At 41.0% G+C, this 23,548-nt stretch overlaps 2 protein-coding genes across 3 annotated transcripts in view; one reads left to right on the top strand and one right to left on the bottom strand.

Annotated features, from left to right (window-relative positions):
* snx33 (sorting nexin 33) overlaps positions 1-9,181 on the bottom strand; it is a 30,316-nt gene extending 21,135 nt beyond the window's left edge. Inside the window, exons 1-2 of one of the 2 annotated variants that reach the window (XM_010884298.4) lie at positions 9,046-9,181; positions 6,011-8,581 (exon numbers count right to left, since the gene is read on the bottom strand). In XM_010884298.4, coding sequence (XP_010882600.1) covers positions 6,011-7,433 — 1,423 coding nt within the window. In that variant the 5' untranslated portion in view covers positions 7,434-8,581; positions 9,046-9,181. Of the gene's footprint in view, positions 1-6,010; positions 8,730-9,045 lie in introns of those variants that run through there. The other variant, XM_034288173.1, reaches the window with a different exon arrangement.
* A 925-nt stretch (positions 9,182-10,106) lies between these two features.
* snupn (snurportin 1) lies at positions 10,107-17,494 on the top strand. The gene is made up of 9 exons (XM_010884299.5): positions 10,107-10,246; positions 12,780-12,950; positions 13,600-13,795; positions 14,103-14,207; positions 14,694-14,790; positions 15,232-15,329; positions 15,625-15,702; positions 15,923-16,003; positions 16,296-17,494. Exons 2-9 carry the CDS (start codon positions 12,793-12,795, stop codon positions 16,620-16,622), a joined length of 1,140 nt encoding a protein of 379 aa, XP_010882601.3. The 5' UTR covers positions 10,107-10,246; positions 12,780-12,792; the 3' UTR covers positions 16,623-17,494.
* The last annotated feature ends 6,054 nt before the right edge of the window (positions 17,495-23,548 follow it).

Genomic DNA, 23,548 nt, shown 5'->3' with positions numbered 1-23,548 from the left:
ATGGACAGCAACACACACTTCTAAGGTGTCTTGAAACTAGTTTCAGCAGATAATCTGCTCCCCATTGATTCCCTTTGACTCATTCTCCTTCGGCAGGTGCAACCAGATTCAGGCTATCTTGCATGGGAACTGGCAACTCACATTACATCTTATGCAACATGTGGACAGCAGCTCTGCACAATGACAGGCGTCTGCGAGTTTCACTCCCTGCATTGTGTTCTCTAATTTCTTTGTTTAAGATTGCAGAAGGTGATTTTTCCTTGGTGGTGGCAGCTAGTCCATCTACACCATGGAGCTCAATGGAAAAACACACAAGATAACAAGGTTCCACCCACTCAAAGCTTTTTAATATTCACCTTACATGCTACTAACATGCTAATGGTGACAGTACTGGAAACATTAAACACAACATCAGCCATATCTTACAAAAACAGTAATGGTTTGTAAACTCGAAAGGCAAGGCTTTGAAGGCACTCCTAGGTTGAATTGTGTGTTCACTCAACCTAAATCTAAACAATTTAACATATAACTTGAGAATGTATTATGATCATGCTACATATTCCCAAATGTTGGGCAATCGAGTTGCAACTGATTGCCTTACACTGGTGTACGTTAAATCAAATGTTCTTTTTCTTTGTTCTTTACATTGTATAGGACCAGACTGGATAGGCTCCTATGTAATTCAAACCACCTAGACAGACTTTCCAGACCTACATTTCTGAGTCAGAAGGAATATATCAAAGATAAAAGGTACATACATGAACTGAAAGCAAGAGAGATGGAGAAAAGGGAGTGACAGAAAAGAGAGAGAAAAGAAGAGAGGGAAAGAGAGAAGGGGAAAGCTGAGGAAGAGAAATGATAGAAAGATAGAAATGTTACAAAAGACTGACGAAAACAGAAAGTAAACAGACACCCTGAAAAACAGCTAACTGGGACCCTCTCCAGCCCCTCTTGCCAGGCCCTGCTTCATCAATGCCATATGTATCACCACACCCTACCAAGTCTGAACTGATATTCCGTGAGTACACACATCTAGTCATCCAACAAAAGCCAAGATCAAGCAGTGGTCATTATCACGTACAATACCAGTCAAACATTTGGACACACTTACTCATTCACTTGATTGGGTGTGTCCAAACTTTTGACTGGTACTGTATGTAAGAAAGTCATGCTGTGAGGATGGGAGGGGAAAGGTACAGGAAGAGGTGAACTCAGGTTTTGTGTCTGTTTGTGTGTTTGGTATGTTGTCACAGCCGGCTCCAGTTCAGAAGAACACGCGTGCCTTTGAGCAAAGTGCTCAGGGTTTAGCAGAGGAAGCCATAACCAATAGGCAAGTCTGGCTACTCCAAAGTTGTTGTGAAAATATGCCTATAATTTTGGGTTCAAAATAAACAAAGAACCAACTGAAATGTATCGGGATTATAATCTTCTTAGCTGGGACGTGTCCATTAGCCCAGTACAGTGTTTTCAGAACTGAAAGAGGAATTTGTGACAAACTGCCCTTTTACTACTCTAAATGGTAATCCAACAGTTGGTTCATATTTACATTTATAATATTTTCAGAGATCCAACACCCTCTCTCTCATTTAGTGAACAGACATGTTTCTTGTCATTACCCTCACCTGTGTTCCTTATCAATTAGCCTTATCATGCCTATATAAGTTCCTTCTACCCCACTGTATCTTGTCAGTCATGGTTTGGTTAATTTTTTTTGTAGCATTGTTCGGTTTTCATGTGTTAGTTTCAGTTTTGTTACATCTTATTTATCTATAAAAAATCCTCTGTTGACCCTGCGCCTGCGTCCTGCCTCCCAGTTGCAACATGACAGCAGCTGAACCAACAAGTACATCCGGCCCAAACATTCTGCTATTACACCAATGACATTTATAAATTACTTTCAATTTACAGACAATTAAGGGTACAGTGCAGATTTTCAAAGCACCATATTGTTAGGCTACACTGTTGTCATCTTAAGATTGCAACATTCACTGACAGCTTTATTTACCATTAACACCTAAAAAGAAATGTGGTTTCTCGTACCGGGAAGGCAACTCCCTTTTCCTTCACCTGATAAGTGGGATGTTTGAGAAGAGAAGCATGTCCTTCTTATGCTCAAATACTGGACCAGCCTGGCGAAAGATACAGACATTAACCTATGTGTTTTCCATGTGTATTAACCCATGTGTTTTCCATGTGTATTAACCTATGTGTTTTCCATGTGTATTAACCCATGTGTTTTCCATGTGTATTAACCCTTTTCAATGCCTCCACTGGAAAGGTATGGTCCGGGGGCATTATAAAAGGCAGAGCACATAAGAAGTGCCATGACTACAGATTCAGCTTTCTCCCCTTATGCAAAAGCATACAGAAGTTTCTGCAGATTGGTAGATCACATTCAACGCATGTGTTCCTTCACCTCTACTAAAAACAGTTTGAACCTAGTCTCCCTTAAACTTTTGCATGTTGCTACGAGACCAGGCAGATACCTAGCAGCCAAAAGCTGTGCTGACTAAGCAGATTCAGCTGCCTTGCATGTGCCAGAACATAAAATTCCTGTGCATTGACTTATAGAGCTGGGCAGCTGACAACAACTTAACATCCACGCAACATATCTAGCTTGCTGATTTTTCATCTAAAGCACTGCATCATATGAAACCCACATTGCAGAAAAGTAGCATTGTTCTTGTAACACTTAAAATAAAATAATAATAAAAACGATCAATTTAGAAATGCAACAAAACATATTGTGCAAGTTTGCCATGCTGCAGGGAACTTCAAAGTGGTTTAATCTGTAAAAACCATGTTTGTTCATATACAGCGCTAGTGGATGTATACATTCAAGATGGTAAACTATTTACAAGATCAACTATGTTGATGTGATAGAAATTCCATCCATCATTCTCTTTTCTTGTGTTTTTAACAAGAGAAAACAGAGAGTGTTACACAATCTCAACAAAAACACTGGATTTCAAACGTACAGTGTGAGTCCTCTTGCACTGTTTTCAACCTCGTGTAATTATAACAAAGCTTCAGAATTGTGTGGGGAGTAGCCTATTTCAGTTATTATTCCACTGACCATAGTGACAAGGTAGTTGAACAAGTTGGATTTAAGACAGATGGTTCAAGTAGAGCTTAAAGACGTGTTTGTTAAAACTGTCAACATCCATCAAATCAAGGAACCACTGATTTCAGAGTGAGAAGACAAGCGGATCGTTCCTGTATCGCCACAGGCAAAAACCATTCGCCCAAAAATGTCATCCAGTCATTTCTTAAGACGTCACCCCTGGAATTGGATCACAACAATATGTTAAATGATTCAGATGGCAGTGACGCATTTAATTTGTTCCACTCCCCCCCCTTTCTTGGTCAATAATCAGATATACCGTGGCCTCCTATCAAGGTGGTTAACAGATGTGACATGTACTGGAAATCAATTGTAATTGTAAGAATCCTCCTGTTGATTTTCCAGATAAATGATAGTACAACCCAAGCTATATTTTACATGGTTACAACAAATCCCAGAAATGCCATTACTATTATGGACTGGTTACAAGCATAATTAGAATAGTAGAAAGTTATTGTTTGTCATAAGTATTGTATTCAGTTTCTTTTTAACTGGGTGGTTTGAATCTGGAATATATGAGACCTTATACCACGGGTATGACCTCAATTTTCACTGCTCTAATTACCTTGGTAACCAGTAGTATAAGCACAGCCTGATGGGTTGTGCCTAAGAACAGCTCTTACCCATGGTTATTGGCCATATACCACACACCCTAGAGCTTACTGTGGAATTATATGATATTCCAACCTTACTTATAAACCAGGTGGTTTGAATCCTGAATGCTGATTGGCTGACAGCCTTGGTATATGAAACCATATTTCACAGGTATGACATTACATTTTTTACTGCTCTAATTGCATTGGTAAGCGGTTGAGCTGTAACGGTATACGCCTTTCAACCGAACAGCTCGGAACATCCCCTCTCGGTTCAATACATAACAGCATGTGAACCAAATGGATATTTGTGTTTGGGCAGAAGGCAACATATTTTGAAATAAAACATACAAAATGTGGTGCACTTGTGTTGTCTCATATTTGTTGAAAACAACGCATTGTATTGATAATTTCTAAGGAATGGGCAACATTTACACTGCCAATCAAAATACAGCTGCTATGTCAACTAAGGCCAGCACCCGTTGAAGCAGCAAGACTTAAAGAAGTCTGAACTCGGCTAATTGACGAGTTAGAGCGTGCATCCGAGATTGCAGTAACTACTGATGGGTGGACGTCAAGGGCTACAGAAAGCTATGTTACAGCCACGGCACATTTCATGACCAAGACATGCTGCAGAAACGCCTCCCCAATGAAAGTCACACATGTGCTCATCTGGCATGAAGTACCAGGAGGCAGTGCCTGAGTGGAAACTAGAGAGGCCAAATACCACAATCCCTGTCACAACAGACAGTGCCAGAAACATTGTTAATGCTGTTAAAGAGGCTGGACTCAGCCCACAAATGGCTTTTTGCGCATATGGTTAATCTAGCATCTCCGAAGGCAATGGCAGTGACCCAGATGTCCCGCCTTCTCGAGAGAGTGAGAAGGGTGGTGGCCTTCTTCCATGGGAATACCACAGACACCATGTCATGGAAACAAAGCAGGAGAGGCTTCAGCTTTCCCACAACAAGCTCATTCAAGATGTCCCGACCAGGTTATGACGTGATTGAGAGACGGAGCAACAGTCAGCTGTCTACCCTACACTGATGGATAAAGCAGTGAAGAAGACTGTGAAGGACACTGTGCCGATCTCCAATCAGGATGTGAGACTGGCAGAGTAGATCATTCAGGTCCTCAAACCCCTGAAAAACACCACCACCCTGATGAGCTCTGAGACTTCCCAATCAGTGTCCACGATTCTCTGACAGCAGAGATCCTTCAGATAGAACTCCACAGAGCTAATGACTGATTTTAGCTGACTTAAGTGTCACTAGTACTGCATTGTTTTATTATTAATGTTGTATTATTACATTCAAAATATTAATGTAAGAATTGCATTGCAGCTTTGATATCACTATTAGGTGTATGGCTATATCTAAACTGTGTTAGAAGTTATTTATTTGCCACTTTGTCCTGTTTTTGTCCAATCCACTAAGCATAATACTTCAGATGACACCAGCCTTGAGATGACCACCGGGCCCATCTCATCCCCAAAGCCACCAGGCTCACAACCACCTTTTCCTCAAGCAAAGAAATCAGCCACAACGGATCTGTTTGTTTTACAGTCAGAGTAGTAACAACCCCATCACCTGCGGACATTGATCCAGTTGCATGGTGGAAGGACAATCAGCATTTAAAATCCCACATGTAGCCCAGTTGGCACCTATCAGTGATACTTATCAGTACCAGCAACCTCTTTATCAAGTGAGAGAAAAATCTCAACGGCAGTGGATATTGTGACCGCAAACAGGTCTGAACTAATACCAGGAAATATGGACGTCCTTGTCTTCCTGATGAGGGACTTTGAAATATCGCCCAGTCAGTCAAGTAGCGAGGGGAGTGCAATGCTGTTGCTGTTTGCTTGCTGTTACCGTTATTGTTCATAATGAGCAAATGGTATTGCAAATGTCACTGTTTAAGAATTTTTTTAAGAGACTTGAGAGCCTGAGAAGACTGTTTGTTAATGTTGACCTTAAAAAGCATGTAATTTAAATTAATTTGATTAAAAAAACAATAAATAAATGTTTACATTTTCTTTGCATTCGTCATCTTTCATTGATCTGTACTGAAAAAACAACATTGGACTTACTGTAACATTACCATTAACGATGATGGGGGGGGGGGTGTAATACATTACCAATGTAACAAACTGGTTTATAACATCTCGTTTAACATTTGACACTAGGATGTGTTTATATAAAGCAATGAAAGTATTTAAGTATTTCAAGCATTTCAAGCCAATTGACTACAGTTCTAAGATGAACAAGAAAATCATAAGAGAAGTGTACATTACCTTTCTGTAGATGAATAATGTCTGGGAAGTTCGCGAGGAGGCCTTGGTATAGTGACAGTTTGTCCAGCATGTGGAAGAGATCATACTTAGGTTGGTCTGCGAACATTTCCCCAATGTTCTCGTACGTGCGCCCTGTGTGGGAGATGGCAGTATTGAGGGCATCTGAGCAGTGGGGAGGGTCTAGCATGAACGCCTGACTAACATTCTGGAACGCGTTCCCCAGCCGCTGGAACTCCTTCCGGAAGCCTCCAAGGTGCTTCCGCACCAGTTCCGAGGCCACATGTGTCAGCTGCATGACGCTGTCGTCCATTTTCTTGGCGAAGGATTTGAAAGAGTCTACGCGTTCCTCCACATCCTGCAGGTCCTGGTGCTCGTTGGGGATCTGGAAGGTGAGCATGAAGTTGGCGCCCATCATCTCATCCTTCTCCGCCCGCCGTTTTCCTAGCTTCCACTGCTTGTCGTCGGCACACATAAGGAAGTGCTCAAAGCCCTCGTACTGTGATAGGACTGGGTGGCTGGTCATGTGGTCCATCCAAAGGATCAGCCGCCTCTTGCGCTTCTCGATGAAGTCTTCTTCGAAGCGCCCTGTCGCCTGTTTTTCGGGCAGGTGGGGCACTGAGATGACAGTGAACTTGTGCAGTAAACGGTTGTACAACCAGTCAAAGTGCTTGTAACGCCGGTAAACAGGCCTGCCTGTGTGGCTTGGGGTCACCCGGTAGGATATGTAAGTCTTAATGCCTTTGAACTTAGTCTGCTTGGTGGGGTCCTCGATGGAGCAGGAGAAAGGGGTAGGGCTGTCTTTCCATTGAGGCCCTTTGGGGCCCATCTCAATTGTGTACGACTCTGCTATCTTAGCATTCATGGGCACGTCGCCCAACACAAACGCTTCCACACCTGAGCGGACAAAGCTGGAGAATCGGTTCAAGTTTCGGCCTACCATACTGCCCTTTCGCGAGCTGGAAAGACTGTCTTGCCTCTCCATGTAAGGTTTGGCGCGATAGTGCACATTTGGGTTGTTGGAATGGGAGCTCGGGTGGGAATGTCCGTTCGCCCCACTGCGGCCATCCTCGTCCACTACTGTGGAGCTGTCATCCCAATCATCCCAGTCATCATCGTCATCATCATAGTAACCCTGTTGCATGTGAAAAGGTGTGTTTGGAGCGGAAGGGAAGTATGAAGAGTCATTGCCAGGAGAACCGACCGGGCTTATGGAGCAGTCTGTGAGGTTGGAGTTGGAACGAGGGCGGATTATTTCAACGTAAGAGGCTGGGAAGAGACCTCTCTGTCCCTTACTGTTCTCCCCTTGTAACCAGCCATCCACAGAGTTATCGTCAAAGATGACCAGTTCCTCGTTCTCCTGGATGCTGATCTCCTCTTTGTTTTCACTTTGAAAAGTATAGAGGGCCTTGCCTTTCATTGACATTTTGATTCAGTTGATGTGTGAAATAATCTTAATATCACATGCAGACACTGCCTAAAATCAGTGTGATCCTGCTACCCTTAAACATTGTCTTAAACTCATGTCATGCAAACAGGTCATCTCTGAATTATTGAAATATGGCACACTATTTCAGATCATCTCTAGTCACCAAATAGTTGTTTAAAACAATAATATATGTAGCCTAAAGTGGTTTATTTGCCCGAATATACATGTACATTATTTTACATTTAAGTAATTAAGCAGACGCTGTTATGTAGAGTGAATGACACAACAAGTGTCAAATTACACAATTACGGATATAAACTAGGTCTACTTAATTTTGTGTTTTCATGCCCTACAAAACAATATCAATCACCGTGCTATGTATAGTTTCTACTCTTGTTTGTTTAAACCGACAGAGCTGCAAAAGCTGGAAATATTTACGTCAATTACTTAAGTATCCAGGGTTGTTATCTATCCTCTGCCAAAAATCGTATCCATCTTAATAATAGGCAAAAGAACAGCATACAAAAGCAGTAAAATGCAGTTGCCCAAGGCTTTCAGAAGTTGTCCAATATAATTTAGGGTATTTCAGTTGGTATTCTTATTCCTACCGCAATATAATGAAGTGCAAACCACTTGCCATATATCTACTGCTCAATGCTCACAACATATGTACCGTATACCTATAGATAGCCTTCTATGGCCGTAACCTAAACGTTTTCTTTGTCTCTATTCAGAATATCCCAGCTTCACCTCCGATACTTGAAACTGCAATAGAACTTGCGTGTTTCGCAACTTGTTTCTCCTCAGTCTTCGCATCACACAAGCTCCAAAACATTGGTTCATACGAAAACTTGTTTTCTCCAAGAAATAATAGAAAACGCGTGTCTCTATTCGTTGTAATCCTGAAGAATCGTTACATTGTTATCCTCGAACACATACTTGCTGTAAATCCAACCGACATGATAAACCATTATCAAAATATTTTGTTTCCAGCACAAAGACCAAGTGCCCAGAGTGCATTCAGAGCCGAGAGAGATGAGTAATGTTATCCCAGTGTAGTGCATTCTGGTCTTGATCTACATTCCTTCGGAAAACTTCCTCCATTTCCCCCGCTAAACAGGTCCTTGCGCATCATGATCTCTTTCCTAGAATAACAAAAAGAGATTACGTATAATTGGCAAATTATTAGGATCTGTGACTAATGCCAATAATAGGATATTTGTCGGAGACTGTAACTGTACGATCTGTAACAAAGTGTTTCCATGACGTTATGGACAATCGAAGAAAGTTTTTTTCCCCCTTCCATTCAGGTCCTATATCAATTCTGTACAATGCAAGAAATAAGCTCTACACTGCCCCCAGCATGATAAATATATAACAATATGAATACATTAATCATTTTTTTATTCTACGTCAATTATTGTTTATAGCTACAGTATTTTTGAACTAATAATTGATGCTCATTATAAGGAATAACGAGGACGACGTGATTGAAGAGTCGCTGAGGCTATGAAGATGAGAAAGAATATTGCGATTTCGCAATATTTCAGATTGAAACAGAAACACGAGATGTAATTTTAAAAAATTGTCTCTAAAGTCTCTACCTTACCTTTGCGTGTGTATGTTGTTGCCAGAAATGATCGCATTTGTTTTGTTGTTGCAACGATGGATAGAAATCCTTTCAAATTCAGCAGAGCTTCAGGCGTTCCAGGTCGTGTCTTTTTTTAATCGCGCGACTGCACATCTCAAAATAATTGTCATGTAGGCCCATAGAGATGGAAAGATGGAGAATCTGCGTAGTTGTCCCTATAACGTCTGTTCTGGTTTGCTGCATTGGCAGGGCTTTTGAGGCGATCTCCTAGATGAAGTAGTACATTTCAGTATAATTATAGCTGATCAGCCTGGTGACCTGTTTAGAGTTGTGGTACACTTAGATTTCCATACAGATCAGGCCACAATAGGCCTTAAGAAATGAGGTTTAAAAATAGACTTTTCTTCAGTAAAATTAATGAAGATTAATTTTAATGTCATTTGATGATATCCTGCTTCTAGTGATGGCAAGATGCTCAATATTATGCCCTCTCGACCATATCCCCACCTCCCTTCTACAGACCATTTCTGGAGACCTCCAATTCCTTCCCTTTCTCAACGACTCACCCCTGAGCACTGGTTGTGTCACCACAGACATCTATAGCCAGAGTTGCTCCCCTCCTGAAGAAACCAACTAACAACTATCTGGAAAATATGGTATACCAGAAAGAAAAACAGTGTTGAAACACATTAACCACACCTTCAAAAAGCATGTGGATGGAAGTTTCTTGAGATGCCATATCCAATATAAATCTTATGGTTAGCCCATGCTTTTCAAATCATTTTTATTTCAAATTGGTTTTGTCTTTCTAGAAACTGGACCACATTTCAACATGTGGCCTTGCACAACAATCATTCAGAGTCTTGTTGATATGAATAGGCACCAAATAAGTTTTCCTTATCTGACCCTGAAAACTTTAGATGATCCCACCTATTTGACTACAGAATGGCAGATGTCTTTAATGCTGCTGATGTTCATGCTGGAACACATTTTCCAGCACAGTTAAGTTCTCTTATCATCTTCATGAGTACCCATGTGATGTTTCTGGAAGTTTTTCTATAAGTGCAGCGGGACTGCAAAGAAAACTACCTGGAACGCTACCTCACTCCGGGAAGTATTTTGCTTGGCCAACGAGAACCCTTCTTCTGGTGGGAAAAGACGGCGGAGCAACGTGACATCTCAGCCCGCCTGCCTCGTTCTACACCCAGTTTGCTTCAAGGTAGATAATATTCCGTCTACTTAGCTAACTACCTAGTTAGTCAGTAATATGTTAAAAATAACTCGCTCAGCAATAATTGAAATGCAAATAAAAACAGCTAAACGTGGCTGGCTAGCTAACTAGTTATATTAATGGATGGTGTGTGTTATTGGTAAGGTGGGTGTAACTAGTTAGCTACATTTTCTAGCTAGCTCACTTGTATCAAATCGGTCCAGTTTGCCGTTTCGTGCCAATGTGACTCAGACAAACATCCTCTCTGTAGCTACATTTTCATGGACTTAACCGAATCTATGTTTGCCAACGTGTAAAAACAACACGCATTAACCCGTCTTAGAAGTTAGCCATCTGTCAGAGTAAGAGATGTGATGGTTCATCTCTGCCCAATAAGCTTGCATTCGTTTTCTCTTGCAGTTCTGCATGTGTTATGAATCTGAAGTACAATGCGTTACTCGCAAAAAGTGTGCTGAGCAACTCCGCTAGCGTGGTATAATAATGTACAGTACTGCCATCAATGCAGGTATGTACTTTAATATTTACCAGCAAATATATACATATGGAGATATTTTGCATACGGCAAGAACCAATGGAATGCTTATTGAGGTACCAGGCACGTAGAACAAGCCCACTGTGAAATAGTGATTACCACCCATGGTGTGGCTGGCCAAAGGTGGAACTCTCACTCACCCATGCGAAGTCAACCGCAATTGCTTCCAGGTCTTTGCTGCATATGATAATGCGTATCAACGTGACTAGTAATATAAAGGGTAATCGTAGATTCGGTCTATCAAATGATGTGGTGGTGACATGCTTGTGTGATTATTGCCCTCTTGCCAACATATCTCAGCAATAGTGATTTGTTAGGTTCTCACCATCCATGCAATTATTGGAAAATCGTTGAACAGTCTGGGATACCCCAAAAAATAAGCCTCTAGCCCACTGGTTCTCAAACTATGGTGCTACGCAGTGCTCCCTTTAGTGGATATATATATTAAATATTTTCTGAGGTGGTACAGGGTGTAAGCATAGACTGTAAAAATAATGGACGACGCCCTTTCGCTCTCTTCCATTGGTGAAAAATGAAGCCACCAGTGTCCTGATACGGCGCTGACATCTTGGACTTGCGTCTGCGCAGATGGCGATCTTGGGACCAGTTCTGCGCAGTAGTTATGCGCAGTAGCGAGAAGGAAGTAAAGCCGTAAAGCCGCGAAATCAACGGCCCCACCCCTGTGCCCCGCCCTCACTCTCCCTCGCAGAATGCGCATACCGTAATTAATCGCAAGTCCAAGTACAGGACAACCTTTGCTTGTTAAACCTAGACGATATGTTATAGCCTAACTTACATCATGTTTAACCTCAATTTAGAATAGGCCTAATACAAAAATAATTGGTAACTTCTAGCTCACGATCACCTGCTAGCTATTAACATGGCTATTAACGAGGCTTGTTGTCTTTTAGCTAACGTTAGCTAGCCCATTACATTTATTTACTAATTAAATAGCTTATAAATTTAACTTACCGAAAAAAATTCAAAGATCGATTGGAAATGCCAGATCGGTTAGCACAATGTACTGCAGAACAACCCATTATGTCCGTGTGAAATTATATCAATTATAGAAATTTAGAGATTAAATGTAAAGTTCCAATCTCCTCAGTCCTCCGAAGATTCAGTGGCTCCTCGGCTCAGATAGCTGTCAATCACAGCTGTGAATCACGACGTCACACCACCGTTTTTAGAGCATTAAATAACTAACTAAAAACAAACTTATTTTAAAAACAAACTCTTGAATTTACATTAGCGTGATACAAACTACAGTAAATGACAGAAACCAGCTTCGGAAAAAAGATATTTGAAGGGTAATTTAATTGTTTAGTTGGTCTCGCGTCCCATTGAATAACATGGGGAGGCGGGGTTTATGACCTATACTAGGACCACTCACCAGGGGGCGATCGAGACGTTTTGGCTTCACTTTTCAGGGCTTGTGCGGCACGCTTGGGTGTAAGAAGTTTGAGAACCTATGCTCCAGCCTACAATCTACTTTACCCTAAAAAATATAGAGAAAACAGGATTCAACTTCTGCTATTTAAGGACAAAATGAGAGTATATTGATCTCCAATGCAACTGCATATGAATCTTCTGTTGCCATTGGATGAGAAATGTCTTTTTCATCCAATTTGTTTTGTCTTAGCTTTAATCAGGAGCTTTTACTGAAACACTTCCACATATTTCAAATTTAAATAAAACCAATATGTGTGACTCTTCATATAAAAGTTAGACGTAGTAGAACAGTGACGTTGCGGTGAAGTCCCACGGCTGTACAGAGGATGTTTTCTTCATGTCCCGTTACAAATGGCAGCTAGTTAATCGGACTTGTTGGGCTATGCAGTTAACTTACTGATCAGTCAACTTACACCATCGCCTAGTTTGTTTTTGGAAGCTTCTGTTATCGGCCCTGTGTGTTCTCTTGGAAAGGCCTTTTTTTAGCAGGCCTGAGGTGAGTTGCCGTACTTGTAACTCCATTGTGTTGATTCCCAGGCTCACCACCAGAATGGATGACCTTACCAAAGCCCTCTCGGCCAGCTTCGCCGTCTCCAAGGAGGCCAACAGCACAGCTGCCCCCCACCCGCGGATGGCCCAGTACAAGACCAAGTTCAGTGTCTTGGAGCAAAGTGAGCGCAGGCGGCGCTTTCTAGACCTGCAGAAAACGTTAGTTCCCCTAAACAATAACCGAAACGATCCATTAGCAACTGGGCCTACTAGTCCCTAACCCTTTGTTACTTCATACGTTTGTGGGCAGCTCCACTTCTCTTGTAGGCTTAGTTCAATTTTCACCTGATAACATATTGCTTGGTTCTGATGAGTACATGGTCATTTGTAGGTCAATAGGTAGAACATGGCACTTGTAACATCTGGTAGTGAATTAAAGACTGCTGATTCGTACAGTATATAATCGTGTGATTAAGATGCTGTGGATGAAAGTCAGATTTGTTGGGTTCAAGTTGGGTTTAATGTCCTTCTGTGGCTTGACCAGTCCAGAACATTCACAGACTTGTCCCGAACCCCCTCCTGTTTTGGCTGTGTGAAGGTGAATTTTCTCCTAAGCACTCTGGAGTAGGTTATCATCAAGGATCTGCCTCTACTTCACTCAGTTCTTTTTCCCCCCCTCAGTCTTGACTAGTCTCCCAGTGCCTGCAGATGGAAAAACATCCCCACAACATTTTTCTGCCACTAACATGCTTCACTGTGCATAAACAATATTATATTACATTGGCCAACACTTCTATGGAGGAATAAACATAGGTATTTAATCCATATTATCGGCATATCTTTGCCTTTTTGCTCTTTTACCTTTTAGAAAAAGGCTGAATTATGTGAACCATGCACGACGTCTTGCTGATGGGGACTGGACTGGGGCAGACAGTGATGAAGAGGAAGTAGTGGAAGTGGACAAAAAGGAGCAGCAGCAGGAGGAGGAGGAGGAGAAGAAGAATTCAGACGATGATGGGATGGAGATTGAGAGGAAAAGGTTACCGAAGTACTATGCCAACCAGGTCCGAACAGTGTTTTTGACAATGCATTATTTGACCAGCAGAGGGCATATGACACAAGTCGTTTCCTTCTGGTAGTCTTTTTCACAACTCAAATTGGTTTATGAAAATATACACCTCTGTTAAATAAAATGCTTGGTAAAGTGGTTCAGTAAAGCCTATCATAAAATATAGTACCTTGCATTAACTATAGCACTGTAGTATTTGAAAATATTTAATATAAAAAAAGAAATGGTGCTAAACTTTAAGTTGTAAGTAACTACAGGATTCCTTGCAATTGAATGGAAGTGACTCTTCTCTTCATGTGCAGCTCATGCTGTCAGAGTGGCTAGTGGATGTCCCTCAAGAGCTGGACACTGACTGGCTGATGGTGGTCTGTCCCGTGGGGAAGCGCTCGCTCATTGTCGCCTCAAAGGTAAAAATCAATCAGTGTTTTCCTTGCCAGTGTCCTGGTGCACCTCCAAAGTCAGTGCTTACTTATTTAGTTGTTCTTTCTCAAAGAAAAGCATGTGAGTTTTGTACGTTGTTTTCAAGAGCTGCCTGTGTGTGAAAACCGTTGATTAAACTTGACATCATGAGTGTGGTCAGGACATTGATAAATGGCTGCAGTGTGGTTTATGTTAGTTGCTGTTCCATCAGCGGAAATTCTCTCTCCTGTATCGGTTTCACTCATGTCGGAACTGTTGCGTTCACTGAACTCTTCACAGCCTATTCTCTCGCAACCCTTTCTAAAAATGGCACAACCTAGTGTTTTATCATGATCTGAACAGTCATCTCAATTTCCTGGGCTGGCATAATGCAGAGGACACTGTTTATATGGGCTTGTTGATTTCCTGGTTTGAAGAGTTGACTAATGCAACACATGCTCTCACGTCTCTTGTCCCCCCACACCATTTTAAAGGGGTCCACTGCCGCGTACACCAAAAGCGGCTACTGTGTGAACCGTTTCCCTTCTCTGTTGCCTGGAGGGAACCGACACAATTCTGCAATGGGAAAAGGTACGGGCTGGGTTCCACGCTGCCATGGTTCAGATTGTCTGGGTTTGAGTAGGTGTTGTATATGCAAAATGAATTGTCCCCTTTTGGTCTTACTATGTAGGAGTACATAAAGTCTTCAAACTTGTTTTCAACTGCTGACATGGTCATAATGAAGGTTTCAAAGGCTATGGTAAAAAGACAAGATAATATTAGTGGTCTATCAAAATAAACACACAGGGATAAAAAAATTTAGAAAGTGGTTTCAAAAATACAATTTCAAAGAACGCATATGTAAGCTTTTAATCTATCCAATACCCTTTAGATCTGTGAACACTGAGTTTGAAAATAGGAATCCAAATTGTGCCCCAAGAAAAGACATTGTCCAGCCATTCTACCACTGAAAACTTCTATCCAAAAATGTGTGGCCACAAATGGTTGCGCTACTGTTTTGTCTCTGGGCAGATTACACCATCCTGGACTGTATCTACAGTGAGCTGGAGCGGACCTACTTCATCCTGGACGTCATGTGTTGGAGGGGCCATCCAGTATATGACTGTCCGGTAAGGATGCAACGTTAGCCTGAAATCACAAAACCTTCTTCACAGGGGGCTGAATGTTAGCAGGTTTATTGGTCCTCCTGTGCACTTGGTTGAAATGACACCCCTCACCTGAGTCTCAATTGTACACAAAATTACTGAAATAACTAAAACCAACCAATAGGACCTTTCGTTTAACACCCACGCAGTTTAAATGTTCTACAGCTGTCCTTTTCCTGTGAAGTTGCCCAATTCTTCTGTCCTTTTGAAATTTAAACAGCAGCTTTGTTAAGAATAGCATATGTTTTTCCATCAACAGACGGAGTTTCGGTTCTACTGGCTCCAGTCAAAGGTCCAAGAGACAGACGGCCTAGCTGACATTGCCAAAAGGAACCCTGTAAGAGTAACATCGCGTTAAAATAATACTATATAATCTCTGAAAATATTATTTCAGGCATCAGAAATAAACTCTAAAAATATTATTTCAGTCATCAAGTTTTTGCTTGACATATTGAAGCTGTACTTTAGGAAAAACGGGAAGTAGCCTAATATAATCAATTAACTGTGACTAGTGTGTTTACTGTCTGACAAAATATTTACGTGTGTTATCTCCATAGTTCAGGTTTGAGAGTCTTCAAAGTACTGCCTGCTCAACAGAAGCCATACAACAAGCACTTGCAGCTGAGTACAACTTTAATGTAAGGTCATCCGGGTACTACTGCAAATGCTATTTTACCTCCTGAATTCCCAGCAGTAGAACAATCTATTGTCTCTTGTTCTACCGCTTGGTAATTGTTCTACCATATTGGCGAAAGCATAATATCTTCTAATAATGCACATTGATTGTTTGGATTTCCCACTTCCATCTGCCAGCTTATAGCTCCCACCAGAACTTCAAGTTTGACTGGCCTAGAGCTGGTCAGATCCCCGCTGTTGAGGTTAAAGGTGTATTCTGAGGCAGCTGTCGTGTGTGTGTGTGTCCATCCTCAGGTGGATGGACTTCTGTTCTATCACCGTCAGACCCACTACACCCCTGGTAGCACCCCTCTGGTGGGCTGGCTGCGGCCCTACATGGTGGCAGACATCCTGGGGATGGAGGTCCCCGCTGGGCCGCTCACCACCAAGCCAGAGTATGCCAGCCATCAGCTGGCACAGATCCGAGAGCACAAGAAGACATCGGACCACGTCCGGCCTGGGGAACTGAACGGCCATTATGAGCTGGAGCACCTGTCCACCCCCGACCAAGAGAAGGGAGACTGCAGCGCCACAACCCAGATCCGCGGTAAAACACTGAGGGAGTCGCGCATGGAGAGCTGAGAGAAACGTGTGGGTTAGCTTGCCTCTGACTCAATGTCGTTAGGCAATAACATTGTGACCGTTGCCTTCTTGCCTTGCCAGAAAGACTTATGCTGCCGTCAGATATTTGGACGGTTGCATCTTGTGAGGTCTTATTTATAGGGAGTTCAAAGAATTGGCCCGGTTGGCCACCATGATTGATTTGAAGCCCTGTGAGTGGCCCTCGGTGTCTGCGTCTTCGTTATACTGGTGTGGTTACCATAATGCTGTGGCAAGTAATAGATAAGGACCTGTTACAAATCAACAGCAATTTTTTCCCCCCTCATAATGGGACTGCATGTCAGTCAATAACTAAAAAAGTAACTCTGGGTTAAAAGGAATATTTGAAGGTGTTGAGAAGTTAGACTTTTTTTCACTTTAGTGATAATCCTAAAAAAACAAAGATGACCTCAGTTGATGACACAATGATGATCTCATTGTACCCAGTTGTGAAATGTTCATAAAAAAACTGTCCCATTTATCAAGCGCCGCTTTGAAAGATGCAACCTTTCAATCTTTATAGTCACCTTCTGAGAGAATGAGGAAATGGATAGAATTCTAATGATTATCAGTGACAATAACAAATGTATGAATTATATATTTTATGAATTGCTTTTTAAGATTATAAATCATACATTTCACTTTTGAGATGAGCTGGCTAGCAGTTTTGCCTGGCTTTGTGAATGGCCACCCTTGTCACTGCACTTTCAATGGTTCAGTGACTAAGTATTTTAGATCGGTCTTTTAAATTTACAGTATATTTTGTGGCCCGAAAATGCGTAAGATAAAGCGGATTCATCTGGTTATTTTAAAGTGTATGTTTTCTGATGTTTATTAAAAATGTTGTACTGACATTTGTCTTCACAGATTTATTTGAGGTAAAGCTTATTCACCATGGATAAGTGCAGTATCAGAAATCAATACAAGTCATGTTATTTAGATTTGAGTTTGACAGGAAATGCTTAAAAAGTTATAGAGACGACTTCACAACCTTTTTGTGTTGTGAAAAGGGGATTTATTTCAACAGGTTCTCATTTGCAATGACAACCTGGAAAAAAGGACAAGGACAACATTATTAGCATCTTCTCTGACACTTGAGTATGTGTGCTGACATTTGAATGACTACAGGGGACAGTTTGACTTGTGGAAAGAGCCTGTCAACAGGAAGGAGGTGCGTGCCTACCTGTGGTGGGAACGGGATCTTGTCAAGCCTATTGATATTATGTCATCTGTAACTCCTGAATACCGGCCAAAAAGCTCATTTGAACTTCTGCCAATTGACTACCTTGCTAGATTTTTGTAAAACTGCATTTGGAATAATGGCACCAGATAACGGAAGTACCATGGTCAGTTTTGGCTGCCTGCTTTGTTTTGTGTTAGTCATATACTATATTCCAAGTAGGTGTCCCTCAGGTAGTTGGGTTTGTGTCAGAATGAAAAGACCGGGCGATAGAGCCTTGAAGGCTGCTTTATTCATGATGAGAAGTTAAAAATAACTGTTGCCATTTTGGTATGGTCCATAGAGATGGGCCTTTGCTTTGAATTCTGATGGACAAACCTTAATATACAGGCTAGGATCCCAATGACCACAAGGAAAGTGCCTTTGCTTGCAATGTTATATTAGAAATAGACCGTAAGTGATCAGTCAAACCCTTTCTAGAATGAATTGTTGATTTCAGTTATCATACTTTTAGCATTTCCCCATTTTGTGTTTTAGCCTTGGTTCGATGAAGAAAGCTAAAATCAGTGATGAAATTCAAATCACAGTTAATCAGGTGTATTAGAAATTAAGTTCAGGTATTTTTCTAAATGTTTCCTTGTGGTTTTGTTATTCTAGCTTGTCTCACATTTTCTAACGTGTGGTCAAAAAACAAGCAAGTGTTTTCAGTTATTTGGAAGGTCAAATGCTGAAGAGTGAATTCCACGCCTGTGGTCAATGTATTTTAATACAACCGAATGTCAAACATTCTCTGAAGAGGATAGAAGGCACAGTGTTCTGTTTTTTTTTGTTTGTTTCTCAGTTTTGTCATTGTGAAAATGACTGAAGAGAGCTGAGAGGCGTGCGGTTAGTGAGTGGTGTTAATTAGTCATCTAAGATACAGCTTTCCAGGAACAATGTGTACCTGTCAACCCATAACCACACTGATCAAAACTTTCTGACGCCTGGTTTCTGTTATTCACACGTGCTCGTTTCAGTTGACTGACAAACTCCCACACGTACAACCCCCCCCCACCACCACCCGCGCACACTGATAGAAACTATTCAGGGTCAGAATTTGGCGGGGCTCTTATCAAAACACTTCCAAGAAAAGAGCTGTTTTCCTCCTCCACAAAATTAACATTTCAAACTGTCCTAGTTTGGCACAATTTGTGCATAAACATCTAAGAATGCTATATCACTAGAGAAAGTAAATTGTAAAGCTATAAAGCATCAGAGATTGATTTATAGCTGAGAAGTAACATGTTTACATTACAGCTTAAAATTGTTCTCCATTGTGAGAATGCAAACTATAAGACTACCAATTTCATTACCACGTTCTTCTGCAGCATAGTGCTTTCATATAATTCACTATAGTTTGTAAATGGTACAAAGGCTTTTGCCATTTAAAATTATAAACAAACGGCATTGTTTTATGTTACAGGCAAAATTAAATAGAAAAAAACTTCTTAATTGAGTTAAAGTGCACCTTTTTAATTGCAGTCACTGTTATGGTAATGCTTGTTTTTGTAACTTTTTGCCCACACTTGAGTTCAAACTCTGGACGAACGAAAGTAGTGCCCCTTCAGGCCAGTTTAATTTCTATTGCTCCATATCCTCTAGAACAGGGGTATTCAACTCTAGACCTCAAAACCAGTTTTACACAATTGTTTCATTGTAACCCTCTAATCAGGGACTTTAGACCTACCAGACTGAGTAGGTCAACTTTGTCTCAGGGGACATTTGTAACATATGCGTCTATGTGACACCCATTTAAAATGTATGTATGCACACCACCGTTCACAAGTCTGGAGTCACAGAAATGTCCTTGTTTTTGAAAGAAAAGCAAAATAATATTGTCCATTAAAATAACATCAAATTGATCAAAAATGGCTGTGTAATACTCCCATCACAAACTGTCTCTAAACCAGAATAGAATGAGGAGTGGGAGGCCCCGGTGCACAACTGAGCAAGAGGACAAATACATTAGTGTCATGTTTAAGAAACCGATTCCACACAGGTCCTCTACTGGCAGCTTCATTAAATGCACTGCTCAAATAAAGTGAACACTTAAATCACACATTGGGTCACACAAAATATATAAAAGATCAAAATCTTTACTGTTTATTGTGTAATTTAACACACTTTACGTAACAGGAGCATGCCCCAACGTTGTCGGGTGTGCATACAGGCACATGGGGGCCAGACACACCACTGAGTCACATTATGAGTTGCCATGATGAAATTCACGCAAGTTGGAACAGCCTGTGATTTCAATTGTTTACCTTGATTTTCGGTCGGTTGGTAATTTTGGTTTCCATTGACGTTTGTCATTTTGTTCTCAACAAATTACACAATATACAGTAAAGATTTTGATCTTTAATAATTCGTTTGAGACCAAATGTGTGATTTGTGTTCCCTTAATTTTTTTGAGCACTGTTTGTATATTACAATTTGCGACTAAAACATTTTTTTTAATAAAAAATGTACATCAACATCTGTTTAAAGTGAGGTATCACAGCACTGGGGTTAAGGCTAGAAAACATGGTTTGTGTTAGGTATGAAAGGGTAGAGTTAGGGTTTGGGTTATGGTTAGAAAAAGATTGCCTCTGGTGCGATTCAAACTTTGGTCTTTGGAGTGAACGTCAAGATGGTGGCCAGGGATGATGGTGGGAGATGGTGGTAAAGTATAACATCTTGTGAATACAGCTGTCAAAGATTTCCTAAAATTATTTACATTTGTCCCCTGAAACCAGTCTGAATGGGTGCACTTAATGATTAGTTAGAACCGAACCAGCAGGCTCTGGATCTTAGTACTACCAGCTGAAAATTGCCATCCAGAGTATCCCTGAAATACCCCCTCATGGCCAGTTTATCAGGTTAGGAAACACTCTAGAACAATTAAGCACATGTGCAGGAGAGGTTAAGATTGTTTTCTCCTGCTCAGAAGTTGCATGTCTTTCCATATTGAGTCCCACTCCCAGATCAACTGCACACCTGAAACTCGAATGGGATTAGCGGTGAGGTCATCTACAGGTGCTGGTCATAAAATTAGAATATCATCAAAAAGTTTATTTATTTCAGTAATTCCATTCAAAAAGTGAAACTTGCATATTATATTCATTAATTACACACAGACTGATATATTTCAAATGTTTTTTTTAATTGTGATGATTATAACTGACAACTAATGAAAATCCCAAATTCAGTATCTCTGAAAAATAGATTTTTTGAAATGTTGGCCAACTGATAAGTATGAGCATGGGACTCCTTTTGCCTGAATTACTGCAGCAATGCGGCGTGGCATGGAGTCGATCAGTCTGTGGCACTGCTCAGGTGTTATGAGAGCCCAGGTTGCTCGGATAGTGGCCTTCAGCTCTTCTGCATTGTTGGGTCTGGCGTATCGCATCTTCCTCTTCACAATACCCCATAGACTTTCTATATGGTTAAGGTCAGGCGAGTTTGCTGGCCAATTAAGAACAGGGATACCATGGTCCTTAAACCAGGTAGTGGTAGCTTTGGCACTGTGTGCAGGTGCCAAGTCCTGTTGGAAAATGAAATCTGCTTCTCCATAAAGTTGGTCAGCAGCAGGAAGCATGAAGTGTTTTAAAACTTCCTGGTAGATGGTTATATTGACCTTGGACCTCAGAAAACAGTGGACCAACACCAGCAGATGACATGGCACCCCAAACCATCACTGACTGTGGAAACTTTACACTGGACTTCAAGCAACATGGATTCTGTTCCTCTCCTCTCTTCCTCCAGACTCTGGGGCCTTGATTTTGAAAGGAAATGCAAAATGTACTTTCATCAGAGAACATAACTCAGCAGCAGTCCAGTCCTTTTTGTCTTTAGCCCAGGTGAGACGCTTCTGACGCTGTGTCTTGTTCAAGAGTGGCTTTACACAAGGAATGCGACAGCTGAAACCCATGTCTTGCATACGTCTGTGCGTGGTGGTTCATGAAGCACTGATTCCAGCTGCAGTCCACTCTTTGTGAATCTCCCCCACATTTTTGAATGGGTTTTGTTTCACAATTCTCTCCAGGGTGTGGTTATCCCTATTGCTTGTACACTTTTTTTCTACCACATCTTTTCCTTCCCTTCGCCTCTCTATTAATGTGCTTGGACACAGAGCTCTGTGAACAGCCAGCCTCTAAGCTATGAACTTTTGTCTTGCCCTCCTTGTGCAAGGTGTCAATGGTCGTCTTTTGGACAGCTGTCAAGTCAGCAGTCTTCCCCATGATTGTGTTGCCTACAGAACTAGACTGAGAGACCATTTAAAGGCCTTTGCAGGTGTTTTGGGTTAATTAGCTGATTAGAGTGTGGCACCAGGTGTCTTCAATATTGAACCTTTTCACAATATTCTAATTTTCTGAGATATTGAATTTGGGGTTTTCATTAGTTATAATCATCAAAATTAAAATACATAAACACTTGAAATATATCAGTCTGTGTGGAATGAATGTATACATTATACAAGTTTCACTTTTTGAATGGAATTACTGAAATAAATAAACTTTTTGAGAATATTCTAATTTTATGACCAGCACCTGTATAGGCTCAGGTCTCTTAGAAGAGATCAGATGATAACTTTTTTAAAACAGGGTTTTTGGAGTAGTTGGCCATTTCGATCGGGTGATCATGTGACCGGGTGCAATTTGTAAATACCTACACCGTTGTTGTACGACCCGTCAATCGCCAGCAGTTCATGAGCTGAGGAACGTCGTGTGAATCATGGCTATGTAGCTCAACTTAACAGGAATGAAACGACTAGGACGATGAGAACCAATTCAATTTAATTCCTTCCTTACGAAGACTGCTTCATCATTCCCTTAATTTACGACTGATCAAATATTTTATTAATCAAAATCCATTAAAATGAAATGGTCCACTTTTGTCTTGTTAGGATTATTCTAACAAGACAATGTTTAGATTGCCTAGCTACAATAAGTTCCGTGCTCACAGTTCTAATGCTGAAAAGTGTAACATTTTATTTTCGGCTACCCAAGAACAGTCGGAGTTAATTTGATCATATAGCTGCACAAATATTGCAGTGCGGCTTTGATTGATTTGAGCCGTTATGATAAGATGCATTTCAAATTGAATCCACAGCTTTTCCTATACAAGTATTTAATGAATCGGAATTGGTAAAATGTGTTAAGTGATCGCAATGCAAATCACTACGTCATAACGGTTAATAATAAAGTAAAATTAGACTGCTCATTTACACCAATTTGCGGAATATGAAAGACCAGCTTTCAATGAGTAAATGAAAACGTGACATTAAGACATGTTTCAACAAAGTCTCGATGAAGATCACGGATTTCAGGTAGCCAAGTTCGTTATACGGATGAAGTAAAAAATTAGGCATGCTCCGACCCATGTTCTCTTAAGCCTCGGGTATCAACCTACAACGTTATTGTGTGTGTAGTTGTAGTTTGAAGGCGAATGACTGATTTTGTATTAAAAAACTGCAATTTGTTAGCATTATCACCTGGTTAATCTTAATTGTCAAACTGCATGTTTATAATTCACATCAAGGTGTGTGAAACAAAATGGTGATTTTCCTGTGTGCCATTTTTATGAATGAAGAAAGGGGTTCGTGTAAGTTTAACTGTCATTCTTCGTGGTGGCCACCAGAGGGTTGCGTTGCCATCTAATAGTCCTTGCCTCCCCGGGCGACGTAAGCTACGTAGTGTAGAGATAAAAG

The sequence above is a fragment of the Esox lucius genome, chromosome 19 (genome assembly GCF_011004845.1).
Source record: "Esox lucius isolate fEsoLuc1 chromosome 19, fEsoLuc1.pri, whole genome shotgun sequence".
Classification (NCBI taxonomy): Eukaryota; Metazoa; Chordata; class Actinopteri; order Esociformes; family Esocidae; genus Esox; species Esox lucius.
This window is presented reverse-complemented; position numbering and strand designations above follow the sequence as displayed.